Consider the following 13,560-nt stretch of genomic DNA (forward strand, 5'->3'; position numbering starts at 1 on the left):
GCTCCGCTTCAGCAGCCCGGGGTTCCAGGTTCAGATCCCGGGTGTGCACTGACGCACTGCTTGTCAAGCCATGCTGTGGAGGTGTCCCATGTAAAGTAGAGGAAGATGGGCACGGATGTTAGCCCAGGGCCAATCTTCCTCAGGAAAAAAGAGGAGGATTGGCATCAGATGTTACCTCAGGGCTGATCTTCCTTACAAAAAAAAAACCAAACAGACATAAAAAAAAAATTAAAATTTTCTTTGACCCTGTAGTTTACTGCTCTCACCTCAGTCTCTTATAATGCCTCTCACCCCTCCCAGTTTTATATTGCTTGCTTTAGCTCTAGCCCCCTCACTCCTCTCCCCAAAATGAAAATGGGTTTGTTGTCTTTCAGATTATCAAATTAATAAATATACGTGTTTAAAACATTAAACATTATGTAAAAATACATTAAAAAGTCAGAATCACCTGTAATCCTACCACCTTAAGATAAGTACTATTTTGGTGTGTATCTTTCTAGTTATTTTCTTCTGCAGGTGTGTGTGTGCATACATACATATACATATATATGTAAAACTAAATGATATTGTATTATATGGGCTTTTCTATAGCTGCCTTTAAAATTTATCATAGATACCTGTCCTTGACAGTAAATAAACCCACACATTTATCAGCAACATCATCATCATCATGTCTGCCATTTTACTTTTATTGAACGTCTGTGAGTTTCTTTTCTTTCCCAAATCACATTTGCTTGAAGCTAATCTTAGGAAGCTGATTACAGCCGGTAGTCCAGATATTGTCACTTAGAAACTTGATCTTCAATCTAACCTTAACTTCCTTCTTCCAGCTAAACTTTTATTTTTAAAGTGTTTATTAAAAATGAGGCATGTTCAGTGGAGAAAATGTTTATTGACTATATATGTATTGCATTGTGTATTAGATTTCTAAAATAAAAATTAACAAAAAAAATGACCTGTGTTCCCTGGTTAGCTTCTAGTAATCTTTAGTACTTTAACACTATTCCCACACATACATCATACTATCATTAAAACAAGATGCTGTTGGGCCGGCTCTGTGGCTTGGCGGTTAGGTGCGCGCACTCCGCTGCTGGTGGCCCGGGTTTGGATCCCGGGCGCGCACTGATGCACCGCTTCTCCAGCCATGCTGAGGCCACGTCCCACATACAGCAACTAGGAGGATGTGCAGCTATGACATACAACTATCTACTAGGGCTTTGGGGGGGAAATAAATAAATAAAATCTTTAAAAAAAAACAAAAAACAGGATGCTGTTTATCTGATAGAAAAGTGAATAATATATGTAGGATTTCAAAATAGTTACTGAAATTAGATGTAGAATATAGAACATTACAGTTGTGAAAAACTTGACTTGGGAATTAAATCTGAGTTTTGGGTCCCAACTTTGCCTTTCATGGGCTGTCTGATCCTTACCAAATGACCTAATCTCCAGCTAATATTAATAAAAATAGCTAATTTCTACATCAAAGGTTATATTTAGTATCAAATGAGGTATATTATGTGAAACTATATTTGTAACCTGTAAAGCGCAATATTTATGATAAGTTATTATCTTAGTCTGTTAGGGCTGCTAAACCAAAATACTAAAGACTAGGTGGCTTAGACAACAGAAATTTCTTTCTCACAGTTCTAGAGTCTGGAAGTCTGAAATCAAGGTGTTGGCAGGTTTGGTTTCTCCTGAGGCTGAGAGAGCTCCTTGGTTTGCAGATGGCTGCCTTCTTGCTGTGTCCTCACCTGGCTTTTTCTCTGTGCATACACATCCCTGGTGTCTCTTTCTCTTCTTTTAAGATGGAGAATTGGGTCCCCATGCTTGTGACCTCATTGAACCTTAATTACCTTCTTAAAGGCCCTATCTCCAAATATAGTCACTTTGTGGGTTAGGGCTTCAACTCATGAATTTAGGGGTGGTGGGGGCAATTTAGTTCATAACAGTTGGTAATACATAGCTCCCCTGAGGAGTTAACCCCAATAGCCTTTTTTAAAAAGAAAAAAAAAAAGCAATACTTATAATATATAATTTACTTGCAGTAAAATGCACAGATGTTCAGCTTAGTGACTTTTTCCATATATGTACACCCATGTGACTGACTACCTGCCAGATCAACATTTCCATCCTCCCAAAAAGTTCCCACAACCTCCTGTTCAGTAGTTATACCGCCGCTAATGCCTGTCACCACAGATTAATGTTTTCTGATTTTGAACTTTATATAAATAGAACCATACCATATATACTCTGTTTCTGGTTCATTTGGTGCATCATAAAGTTACTGAGATTCATCTGTGTTCTTACATGTATCAGTAGTTGGTGTTTTTTATTAGCGTGTGGTAGTCTATAGTATAAATCTGCTACAACTTATTTATTCATTCTCCTGTTGATGAAAATATAGGTTATTTCCAGTGTTTAGCTATTATAATAAAACTATTATGAACATTCTTACCCACCTCTTTTTGTGGACATATGATCTCATATCTCTTGAAATATATTAGGAGTGGACTTGCTGGGTAATAGGATAGGCATATATTCAATTCTAGTTAGTCATTGGAACATTGTGCTCAGTCTGTCCAGTGTTTATTAAACGTTTGCTTTATATAAACAATTACCAAGATCATATCCTTTATATACAATGCAAAGGTCTTCCATATTAATGTGTCACTTTTTTTTTTGGCTGAGGAAGATTGTCCCTGAGCTAACATCTGTGCCACTCTTCCTCTATTTTGTATGTGAGTTGCCGCCACAGCATGGCTGCTGACAAGTGGTGTAGGTCCACACCTGGGAACCAAACCCGGGCCACCAAAGCGGAGCGTGCTGAACTTAACCACTAGGCCGTGGGGCCAGCCCCAGTGTATGTCATGTATTAACTAGCAGTTAAGATACATCGTGCTTATTAACTAAGTTGTGATATCACTTGGAGATTACAATCTGTTTTATCTGTCATTGAGAACTAAGAACATAGTAGAAATTCTCATAGAGTTGCATTATGGGGAATCAAATAAAACCAGAAATTCTGTCTTGTCTTTTGTATTTTCCAGTATTTATTTGGTTTTTTGTTTATGTTTAAATTTCATATATTGTCTTTTAAACTTTTAATTTTAGGGCCTAGGAAAAACTATTCAAGCCATTGCATTCCTGGCATACCTCTATCAGGAGGGTAACAAAGGTCCTCATTTGATTGTTGTTCCAGCATCAACCATAGGTTTGTAATACTGTGGACAACCATACTTGACTGTATAGTGTTTTATATAGGGAGAAGAAAAACCATGCATGTATGTGTGATTTCTTAGTTTGTGGAGGTGAATATTAACTTCTATGGTCTCCATACACTTTCCCCTTCATGTATGTATGTGTGTTTGATTGTACTGAAAGTCTTTTAAAAGAAAATAAATCAAATGTAGATCAAGGACCATTTGATAAGATCTTTATTTTGTTTTCATAATACTTTTAAATTGCTTTAATGAGTAACTAATTTAAGAGAGTTTTTCTAAGTGCTTTTAAATATGTAATTAAACATTTATTGAGTCAGAAAGTATGCAGTTCATTGTCACTCAAATTACTGTTCTATTCTTTCTCAATTGATTGGATGTAGACTAGAATAAGAGAATGTTTATATGCATGACGTAACAAAAAAACTCTTTAAATTGGAAATTAATAATCATCTGTAAATATAATGGTTGGTCCTCTCCCATTCATTTTGATGCCACCTCAGAATCATTTTAATCATCAGGAGTAAAATTGTGAAGGGTCTGTGATTTTAAAAAGTCATCTTGTATTATTTTATAAAAGAATAATTTCTGGGTATAACTTGTCAAACTTCAGTGTTCATTTCACTACACACACATACCCTATTGTGGCAGATGCAAGTAATATCTCTTTTGTTTCACAGATAACTGGTTAAGGGAAGTTAATTTATGGTGCCCCACTTTAAAGGTGCTCTGTTACTATGGTAAGAATATGTCATTTTGCTTTTAACTTTGGAAATTTCTTTAAATCCATATACAGTAAAATACAATCAGTATATGTCTATTGTTTTTAAATTCTAGGTTCTCAAGAAGAGCGTAAACAGATTAGGTATAACATTCATAGTAAATATGAAGAATACAATGTAATTGTGACCACGTAAGTATTGAGAAAAAAAATTTTGTGCAGCCCCCCCAATTTTAAAAAAATCTTTTAAAACCATTAGTAGTAATACGAAAGAAAATTTATGCTAAGAACAATGCAAGAAATGTAATGGAATGACTTATGTTGAGGATTCAGGCATTTTTCAGTGTGGTGTGTAACACCGAGATAGCAGATTTTGCTAATACATTAGATGACTGACAGTGGTTATAAAAGGGTTCTTATAGCTTGGTTGAAAAGCCTAGTCTTATAATAAGACTCTCAGTTAAACTTGAAGTAAAATTTAAGATATCCTACCAAAATGATTGATAATATTACTAACTTGTAAACAAATGTTACTACTAAATACAATGAAATCTCTCTGAATGAAAAATTTGAGTTAGAATAGAAGTAAGGATGGAAAATATAACTTTGAATAAGTTAATCATTACTTGGTGGTAACTATTGGTCATAAATATCTAGCAGAAAACTTAATGCTTTCATGTTGCACCTATTATATAAGTTAGTTCAGGCTTCATATTAACTGTCAGTATTTGGTTATTATTTCTCTCTACTGACTTCTTTACGAGGCCATGATTAAAAGAATTTGTCCCAAATTTGTCTTAATAAAATGGACTCTATGTTCAAATATAGTCTTGTACTGCTAGCTGCTATTAACTGTTACTTCTTGGATGTACTCTACTACTTTAACACAATAGTGTTATGTTCTTAACAGAAATGTTTAGGCTTTGTGTAAAATAAAACAGTTCACGAGCAAAGTGTATAACAATGGCAGATTACATATAAATTATCCCCAAATTGACCTCCTCTTAGGTGTGTATAACATTTACATTTTCTTTCAACTACATATTGCAACTTATATACCTTGGTTACTTGTACAACAATGATAATTGGATACAAGTACATCAGTATTTATTTGAGCAACAACTGTGTCTGGTGGTATCTTTTAGATACTGGCTATTAGAAATGTATAAATAAAAATAATTTTACAAAACATTAAATCTCACTAGAGTCCAGGCTCTTAGCAGTATAACTTTAGAGATTTCTTTTTCTTTGGTGACAGGTATAATTGTGCAATCAGCAGTTCTGATGACCGTAGTCTGTTTCGACGGCTGAAACTTAATTATGCAATTTTTGATGAGGGCCATATGCTGAAGAATATGGGCTCCATCCGCTACCAGCACCTTATGACAATTAATGTAAGAGAGTGTTCTGTGAATTTTTCCAATTATGATAAAATTTTAGATTGTGTATTTTAATGTATATTGTATTTTATATCAGGGGTCAGCAAAGTTTTTTTGTAAAGGACCAGATAGTAAATATTTCATGCTTTGTGGGCCATTCAACCTCTGTTACTTGTTCTTTGCTTTTTTCTTTAAACACTTTAAAAATGTAAAAACCATTCTTGGCTCATGACCCTCAATTTACCAACCCCTGTTCTATATGATAAACTTTATGAATATCAACTGTAATCTCTCTTCTTTCATTACCTCATAAAAGAGATGTGAGGACACAAGTTACCTCCTTATAAAATGAAACCATTAGTTTTACATTCTGCCTTAAACTACAATAGATAATTTTTCTAAATTACTAATCTTTCATCACAGAATGTTACATTGTTAATAATGGTTTTAATTTTTTCTTCCCCACTGAAGAGGGCAGACAAAAAGAATGTGGCTATTAAAAAAAACTAATCTAAATTTTACCTTCATTCACAGGCAAATAATCGTTTGCTGCTCACAGGCACACCTGTACAGAATAATCTCTTAGAACTTATGTCACTGTTGAATTTTGTTATGCCACACATGTTTAGTAGCAGCACCAGTGAAATACGAAGAATGTTTTCTTCTAAGACAGTAAGCATAAATTCATGTTTTCTCCAAAATAGGACATTTTGTGTTTCACCTGGGCCATTTTTCTATTTTGTCTCTGTTTTCTTGTTTTCATAATGCATGTGCACTGTGAAATAAGTTTAAGTAGTTGATATCCCTTTATTTGGATGAGTTGGAAAGTCAGCCAAAATAAAATGGAAAATAAATTGGTGACTTCAATAATTAACATCTAAAAGCTTGGGTTTTTAATATCCTAATTTTCTGAAGAGTGACAATTTTAAATTAGTAGAGAGCTCAGATATATAATATGTGGGGAAGGTTTGAGCATTGTCTTCTTTTTTTATTAAAATTAGTCGAGTAAATTAGTAGCGTTTTTTTAATAGGTAAACTGTAGAACTGAGCAAAGGTAGAATATCCAGAAAATTCCTATAATGGGAAATATGTTTTGAAATAGAAGTCCATAAATAGGAAAGTAACAATTTTTAAAAGTTATAGTAAAGAAATCCTATTTAGAATAAAAATCTGGTTAATTTTCTCCCCATTGATTAAAAAAGTATAGTATAGTCTTCAAAAACTCCCAGATTTTCCAATACAGCAATGTTTATGTAGATTCTAGACTCTCTCCCAAGGCACATATATTGTGCAAGAATTTTCTGTGATACTCTTTCACTGCAAATTAACTGCCTTTTTAGCTTTCACTAACATATTTCCTCCCACTGGATGGCCTAGCAGATCATAGGATATTGAAGAACTCCTTCACGTCTTAGAAGTCCATTTCTTTAATTCTCCAAAATTAACAGGTTTTGACTAGGAAATTATCCTCATTTTTGAGACCACATGATTTGCATCACCTGCTCTAGCTTTCTTTTGGGGCCATTTTCCACAAATAAAGACAAGTTTTCTACCTCTCTCTCTCCCCACCCCCACTTTTTCCCCCCACCTCCTTCCACCTTCCACACACACACACTCTTGTTTTCATGCAAGTTATCTAGGTAATCAGTAATGACACCTCAGTTAATGATTTCTGAACACCAGCCTAGTACAGTTCAATTGCATTACCTCAGCAGGGTTCACGATTACATACCACAAAACCTCACAATACGCATGGAGCTTTAAGAAGTAGATTATAGTCCAGAATTCAAATAGGAAGTTCCATCTAGGATGAATTGAGTTTCTGGGGAAAATAACTCAGATTGTAGTGAGGGAGATTTTCGTGTTGTGTAACTTTGTTCTTGTGATCATTGAAATGAATAATTTTTAAAAGGATATGTTCTTATTTTACTTAGAAATCAGCAGATGAGCAAAGTATATATGAAAAGGAGAGAATAGCACATGCAAAACAAATTATAAAACCATTTATTCTCAGAAGAGTAAAAGAAGAGGTAACTCTTATCTACATATATTTTATTATGATTGTTTTTTAAAAATCTGTTGTCCTCTTTATTTGAGTGATCTGCTTAAACTGTTTTTCTTTCTCAGGTTCTCAAGCAGCTACCTCCCAAGAAAGATCAAATTGAGTTGTGTGCAATGTCAGAGAAGCAGGAGCAACTCTATTTGGGTCTCTTCAACAGATTGAAAAAATCTATCAATAACATGGGTATAATCTGATTTTCACAATTTTATGTGAAAAATAGTCCTGTACTGGGGCTGCATTTTGTTTAGTCATGTGATAGTAGGATTTGCTCATGTTTTTAAATTAGTTGGAATTTGAAGAAATGATTTTAAAACTTTTGTTTGCATTGAGATATATTTCAACAAACAGCTATCAGCTTGGTTTTTGTTTTATTTTTTTAATGTGTACTCTTTGGATCACAGAAAAAAACACAGAAATGTGCAATGTCATGATGCAATTGAGAAAAATGGCCAATCATCCTTTATTACATCGCCAATATTACACAGCTGAAAAACTCAAGGAAATGTCTCAGCTTATGCTAAAGGTAAGGATTTCATATTGTGCTAACATTGAGCTTTATTAACACTATTATACATGAGGTTAAATTGTTGAACTAAAAATCAGATCATCAAACCTAGTGAGCATATTAACCCTTGAACCACATATTTAAGGAAAATAATTTTAACACAAAGTTCAAGATACTTTGGGGGACGTAAGAACCAAGACAGCCTAACAGTCTACATCAAGAGTCAGCAGACTGCCCTTAGAGCCAAATACAGCACTGGCTGTTTTTATAAAGTTTTATTCTAACCCAGCCACACCCTTTTGTTTCTGTGTTGTCTGACTGCTTTCTCAATACAAGGACACTGTTGAATAGTTTTGAAACAGATCGTTTTGCCTACAGAGCCTAAAATATTTACTGTCTGGCCCTTTTCAGGATAAGTTTGCCAGCTCTTCATCTAGACTTCTATAACACACTTCTTTATTTTATTTATTTTTTACCAAAAAGATCTCTCAGATTTTATGTCCTGGGTAGTGAGTCATTTTTCTCTACTTATTTTCTTCATTTGGTTTCTTCTTTATTGTATTTTGTCTACAGTTTTAGCCATTACCCTTTATTTTTGCCTCATTTTCCTGTGGCACCTACCCTCATTTCTTCTTATAGATACATTGTGTTGAAAGCAACCATTTGCTTTTTTTTTTTTTTTTTTTTTTAAAGATTTTATTTATTTTATTTTTTCCCCCCAAAGCCCCAGTAGATAGTTGTATGTCATAGCTGCACATCCTTCTAGTTGCTGTATGTGGGACTCGGCCTCAGAATGGAGGGAGAAGTGGTGCCTCGATGCGCACCCGGGATCCGAACCCAGGCCACCAGCATTGCAGCGCACGCACTTAACCACCAAGCCACAGGGTCGGCCCCAACCATTTGCTTTTTAAATTTTTTTTATATTATTTTAAACTTATGGAAAATTTCAAACATGTAAAAGGGGAGAGAGTTGTATAATGAAATCATCTGCCATATAACCTTCACTCATTTTCTGCAGTTCTCATCTGCAATGACACTGCTCTTGATTCATCTACAACCCTCCCGGGGATGATTTTGAACCAAATTCTAGTCATTATTTCATCTGTAAATATTTCAGTATGTTATCTCTAAAACAATAAGAACTTTCCCCCCTTTATTATACCTGAAAAATGAATGTTAGTTTTCTTTGCTAAATCTGTTGCTCTAAAATGTTCTAGGATTATGTATTTTATCAAATGTGAACAATTTTATTAGATTGTTCTGATCATATTATAAATTATCTTTATTTTGAAATGTATATTGTTTTGTTTTGAGGAACCTACACATTGTGAGGCTAACCCTGACCTGATCTTTGAAGATATGGAAGTTATGACAGACTTTGAATTACATGTACTTTGTAAACAGTATCGACACATTAATAACTTCCAGTTAGACATGGACTTGATTTTAGATTCTGGAAAATTCCGAGTTTTAGGACGCATCTTGTCTGAGTTGAAGCAGAAGGTATTAAAGAAGAATGCTACTCCTTTTGTATTTTCCCAACTAGTTAAACTGCTTTAAAACAATTCTGGCATGATTTGACTTTCCTGAAGCTTTAGCCTGTGTCTTTTCTACATTCTTCTAGAAACTAGTGTTTTGAGCATTTTTTGGATGTATTTGGGCATATGTTTTCCTAATTACTTTTTTGTCCATTGAACCTCAGAAAGAAAAATTTAGTAGAATACATCTTTTTAAAAGAAATCTTGTCATTATTTCATAGGTGACAATCCGTATGATTGCTTCAAAATTAGTATTTTGAAGATACTATGTTAAATAGTTATTTAAGTAGTCCTACAGTTTATATATGAAATAGCTTAAATCTGTAAGATCACAATCCAAATAGTACTTTTGTAGCTATTCTCTTTACTATCCTTAAAAGTCAAAACTGAGAGTTAAACTTTAGGTCTGAAGTTTAGAAGTTAAGGTAATTTATTTATACATAATCTAAAACAAATTTACCATAGCTATGATTACTTGATTTTTATTAAAGAATTAGTCATTAGATATTTATATCTAATTTTATTTTTACATGTGTCTAATCCATGTGTGTATTTTCACAGGGTGATAGAGTTGTATTATTTAGCCAATTTACCATGATGCTGGATATTTTAGAGGTCCTCTTAAAACATCATCAGCATAGGTACCTCAGATTAGATGGAAAGACTCAGATTTCTGAAAGGTTGGTATACTTCACTTAAATCTGTCTACCTTACCCTCAAATAAGAATAAATGTTAGAATTTTAAATGTCTAGAGCATTTGATAGAATTCTATTGCTTTGAGTCTTATGCTGGGTTACTTCAAATCATTACCTTAAGATGAGGAAAATTTTCTTTTAATTTTTTTGGTCTGAGTTGCATACAAATATATTTTGAAACAGCTATTAGAATTGTGTACTTATTAGTGTTTTCCACTTTAAAAATCATTCAAAGTCTAAAGCACCTTATCTTTAAACCAACATTGTTTTAAAATCTTGGGCTTTTCATGTTTTAAGGATAATTGACTAAGTTTGGTTATTTGTTTTTTTAATTCCCAAAGGTTTAAGAAGGTTATCTTAAAAAAAGAAAAAGGAATGCTTTTTCTAATGTGTTTAAACTGCATTATATCTTTTGGGTTATTATTTTTCTTCCTGCATTAGAGTAAGGATAAAAGTCATGCTAACTGATGTGGTTTGATCTCGAGATCCGTAGCTCATCAGTATAATGTCTACGAGTAGCAGCTGACAGACTTCTGAGACAGTTAAAGATTGAAAAGCAATATGAAGAATTTAGATAAGCCAGAAGTCATTAAACAAAGCTCAAAATAGTCCTTTAAGAATTAATCAAATTTGAATAGTTGAATTAAAGTAAGAATTAGTAGGGAGATAAATGGTATTAGAAAAGAAGTTGGTGAATTGGGAAAATCTTTCAATAAAATAGCCTCAGGAAAAGTCATTATAATGCCAAGAGCATGTATATATATCTTCAAGTTTGTTTTTTATGTGATGTCATTGTTTTCAGTTTTAATCATATACCTTTTAGTGAGATTTAACCTAATATATTTATTTTATAGGATCCATCTAATTGATGAGTTTAATACCGATATGGATATCTTTGTGTTTCTGCTGTCAACGAAAGCTGGTGGCCTAGGAATAAACTTGACTTCAGCCAATGTTGTTATACTTCACGATATTGACTGTAATCCTTACAATGACAAGCAAGCAGAAGATAGATGCCATAGAGTAGGCCAGACTAAGTAAGTGTTTTCACTTACTTTATTTTTAATTAAATGCCAGTTTAATTTGTATACAATATTAGAATATAGTCTGTTGGATGCCCTTTTATATTTTCAGCAAAACATAGCTGCTGATGTATTTTATACCAGCAGTGTTGAATGTGAGCTCCACCATGAACCTATTCATTTTCTAGGAATTAAAACAAAATAACCTCCTACCCCCACCCGAAATAGTTCTGCAGCTAATGAAAATGAAGTATTATCAATGGTCCAGCCCCTTTCAAAAAGATTAGTAATTGAAAAGACTTGCTTATTAGACCATTTAAGAGCCAGATAGACTTGGTAATATACACGCTGTTGCTACCCTGTTACCCTTTAGAAAACAGATTATTTGAACTGTAGATATTTTAGGTAAAGGTTAATTTTAACATTGGTAACAGGACCATAAAGAGGTAAAAATTATTATAATTCAACTCTACTTTCACATGTAAACTGCAGACAGTCATTGTTTTCTTTGTGGAGTGTTTTATTGTATTTCCAAAAGACATTGATTTATTCATTTATGAACCAAATATTTGTCAGCACCTATTGTGGGACTAAAACCTCCCATGTAATCTTTGTACTTTTCTATACTTCCTTACTTTTTGTACTGATCATTTCTTGGAACCTGATAAGCAAAGCATGTTCCTTTCTAAAATGGGATACCTATTTGAACCCAGAATTGTTTGTTGTAATATAGTTTTACCAGTAATTTTTAAAGTACAGATATCTCTCTTCTCTTAGATCAGTAGGAAAGGATGTTTAAAAGTGGGGTGCTCAGAAAATGTCCATCCCAAGTAGTTTGAGTAAAAGGAGAATTTATGGATGTATTTGTTAACAATTTTCAAATTATTCTTATTAAATTTATATAGTTTATATGTATCCAAATAATTTTATATTAAGTAACCAATGGACATATCTTGTATTTTCTTTAGAGAGGTACTAGTTATAAAATTAATAAGCCAAGGGACGATCGAAGAATCCATGCTAAAAATTAACCAGCAGAAATTGAAACTAGAACAAGATATGACCACAGTAGATGAAGGTAAGTTGTAAGCAGAAACTTCAGTATTTATTTATATGAAAAGCTGTCGGGCCAGTGGCTTAGTGGTTAAGTGCGCACGCTCCGCTACTGGCGGCTTGGGTTCGGATCCAGGGCACGCACCGAGGCATCGCTTCTCTGGCCATGCTGAGGCCGCGACCCACATACAGCAACTAGAAGGATGTGCAACTATGACATAGAACTATCTACTGGAGCTTTGGGGAAGAAAAAAAAAAGGAGGAGGATTGGCAATAGATGTTAGCTCAGAGCCGGCCTTCCTCAGCAAAAAGAGGAGGATTAGCACGGATGTTAGCTCAGGGCTGATCTCCCTCACAAAAAAATAAATAAATAAATAAATAAAATAAAATAAAGCTGTCAAGTGAGCAGTAGCAAGGGGATAACAAAGACGGTCTGCATCCTTAACTGGCGTACAGTTTAGGAATGGCATGGCAGAAGATAAGCTTGCTTATTTCAGAAGTCCTACAGTAACGAAGATCATTTTGCCAGAATTGATATAAGTGCATTGATTTTGGAAAATTCTGTCTCTTCCATTTCTTATCTCTGACACCAAAACATCCTAGAAATAAATTAAAATTGGATTTGTAATTTTATCCACAATTTTATAATTTACTTACTACATATGTAATATTTATGAATCCAAAGATTTAAAATACATGGCATAATATTAACTTATGTAATATTTATATTAATTTCATTTTGACTAACAAATGTTTATTACAATAGAGTACAATAAAATGCATTTTTTCAAAAATTTAATAATCTCAGATTGAAGTGGCTGGGTACTAGAAAGAACCCTCAAATAAGAAAACTCTCCACTCCACCTTTTGAAAAGAATAATTTTTGAAGTTTAATATTTAAAATTTTTATTTATATATATATATTTGAAAAAGTAATTCATTCACATAGTTCAAAATTCAAATGATACGAAAGGGCAGACAAAAGCCTCCTTCCCATCCTGTCACCCAGCTTCCCCGTAAAGGTGATATATTAGGTTTTTTTTTAGTGCATGACCAGTTATTTTATGCAGATAGAAGTAAATAAGTATATATATTCTTTCTCCCTTTTATACAAGTCAGCATGCAATCTTCTGCATCTTGCTTTTCTTATTTAATGTTAAATTTAATTGGAAACAAGCAATTATATCATTATTCTGATAAATGAAGATAGTCCTAATATTGTTAATGGTTCATTTCAATTCAGTAAACTTCCATTGAATATTTACTGTGTGCCAGTGTTAGGCACTCTGTACTATAAAGAGGTCAATACATTTTAATCTCTCTTCAGAGAGAGAGAGAGAGATGATAAAATTAGTACATGTCC

The 13,560-nt window shown here is 33.4% G+C and overlaps 1 protein-coding gene across 4 annotated transcripts in view; it reads left to right on the plus strand.

Moving 5' to 3' along the window:
• The window catches only part of SMARCAD1 (SNF2 related chromatin remodeling ATPase with DExD box 1), a 77,342-nt gene that overhangs the window by 59,012 nt on the left and 4,770 nt on the right, over positions 1-13,560 (plus strand). For all 4 annotated transcript variants that reach the window (XM_087434600.1, XM_014787895.2, XM_014787897.2 and 1 more), the window contains exons 12-23: positions 3,115-3,214; positions 3,902-3,961; positions 4,059-4,134; positions 5,201-5,336; positions 5,856-5,993; positions 7,256-7,351; positions 7,449-7,566; positions 7,785-7,906; positions 9,203-9,391; positions 9,988-10,106; positions 10,977-11,159; positions 12,113-12,222. In XM_087434600.1, coding sequence (XP_087290726.1) covers positions 3,115-3,214; positions 3,902-3,961; positions 4,059-4,134; positions 5,201-5,336; positions 5,856-5,993; positions 7,256-7,351; positions 7,449-7,566; positions 7,785-7,906; positions 9,203-9,391; positions 9,988-10,106; positions 10,977-11,159; positions 12,113-12,222 — 1,447 coding nt within the window. The remainder of the gene's footprint in view (positions 1-3,114; positions 3,215-3,901; positions 3,962-4,058; positions 4,135-5,200; positions 5,337-5,855; positions 5,994-7,255; positions 7,352-7,448; positions 7,567-7,784; positions 7,907-9,202; positions 9,392-9,987; positions 10,107-10,976; positions 11,160-12,112; positions 12,223-13,560) is intronic.

The sequence above is a fragment of the Ceratotherium simum genome, chromosome 8, assembly GCF_057802395.1.
Source record: "Ceratotherium simum simum isolate JZ-2026a chromosome 8, ASM5780239v1, whole genome shotgun sequence".
In the NCBI taxonomy this organism is placed as follows: domain Eukaryota; kingdom Metazoa; phylum Chordata; class Mammalia; order Perissodactyla; family Rhinocerotidae; genus Ceratotherium; species Ceratotherium simum.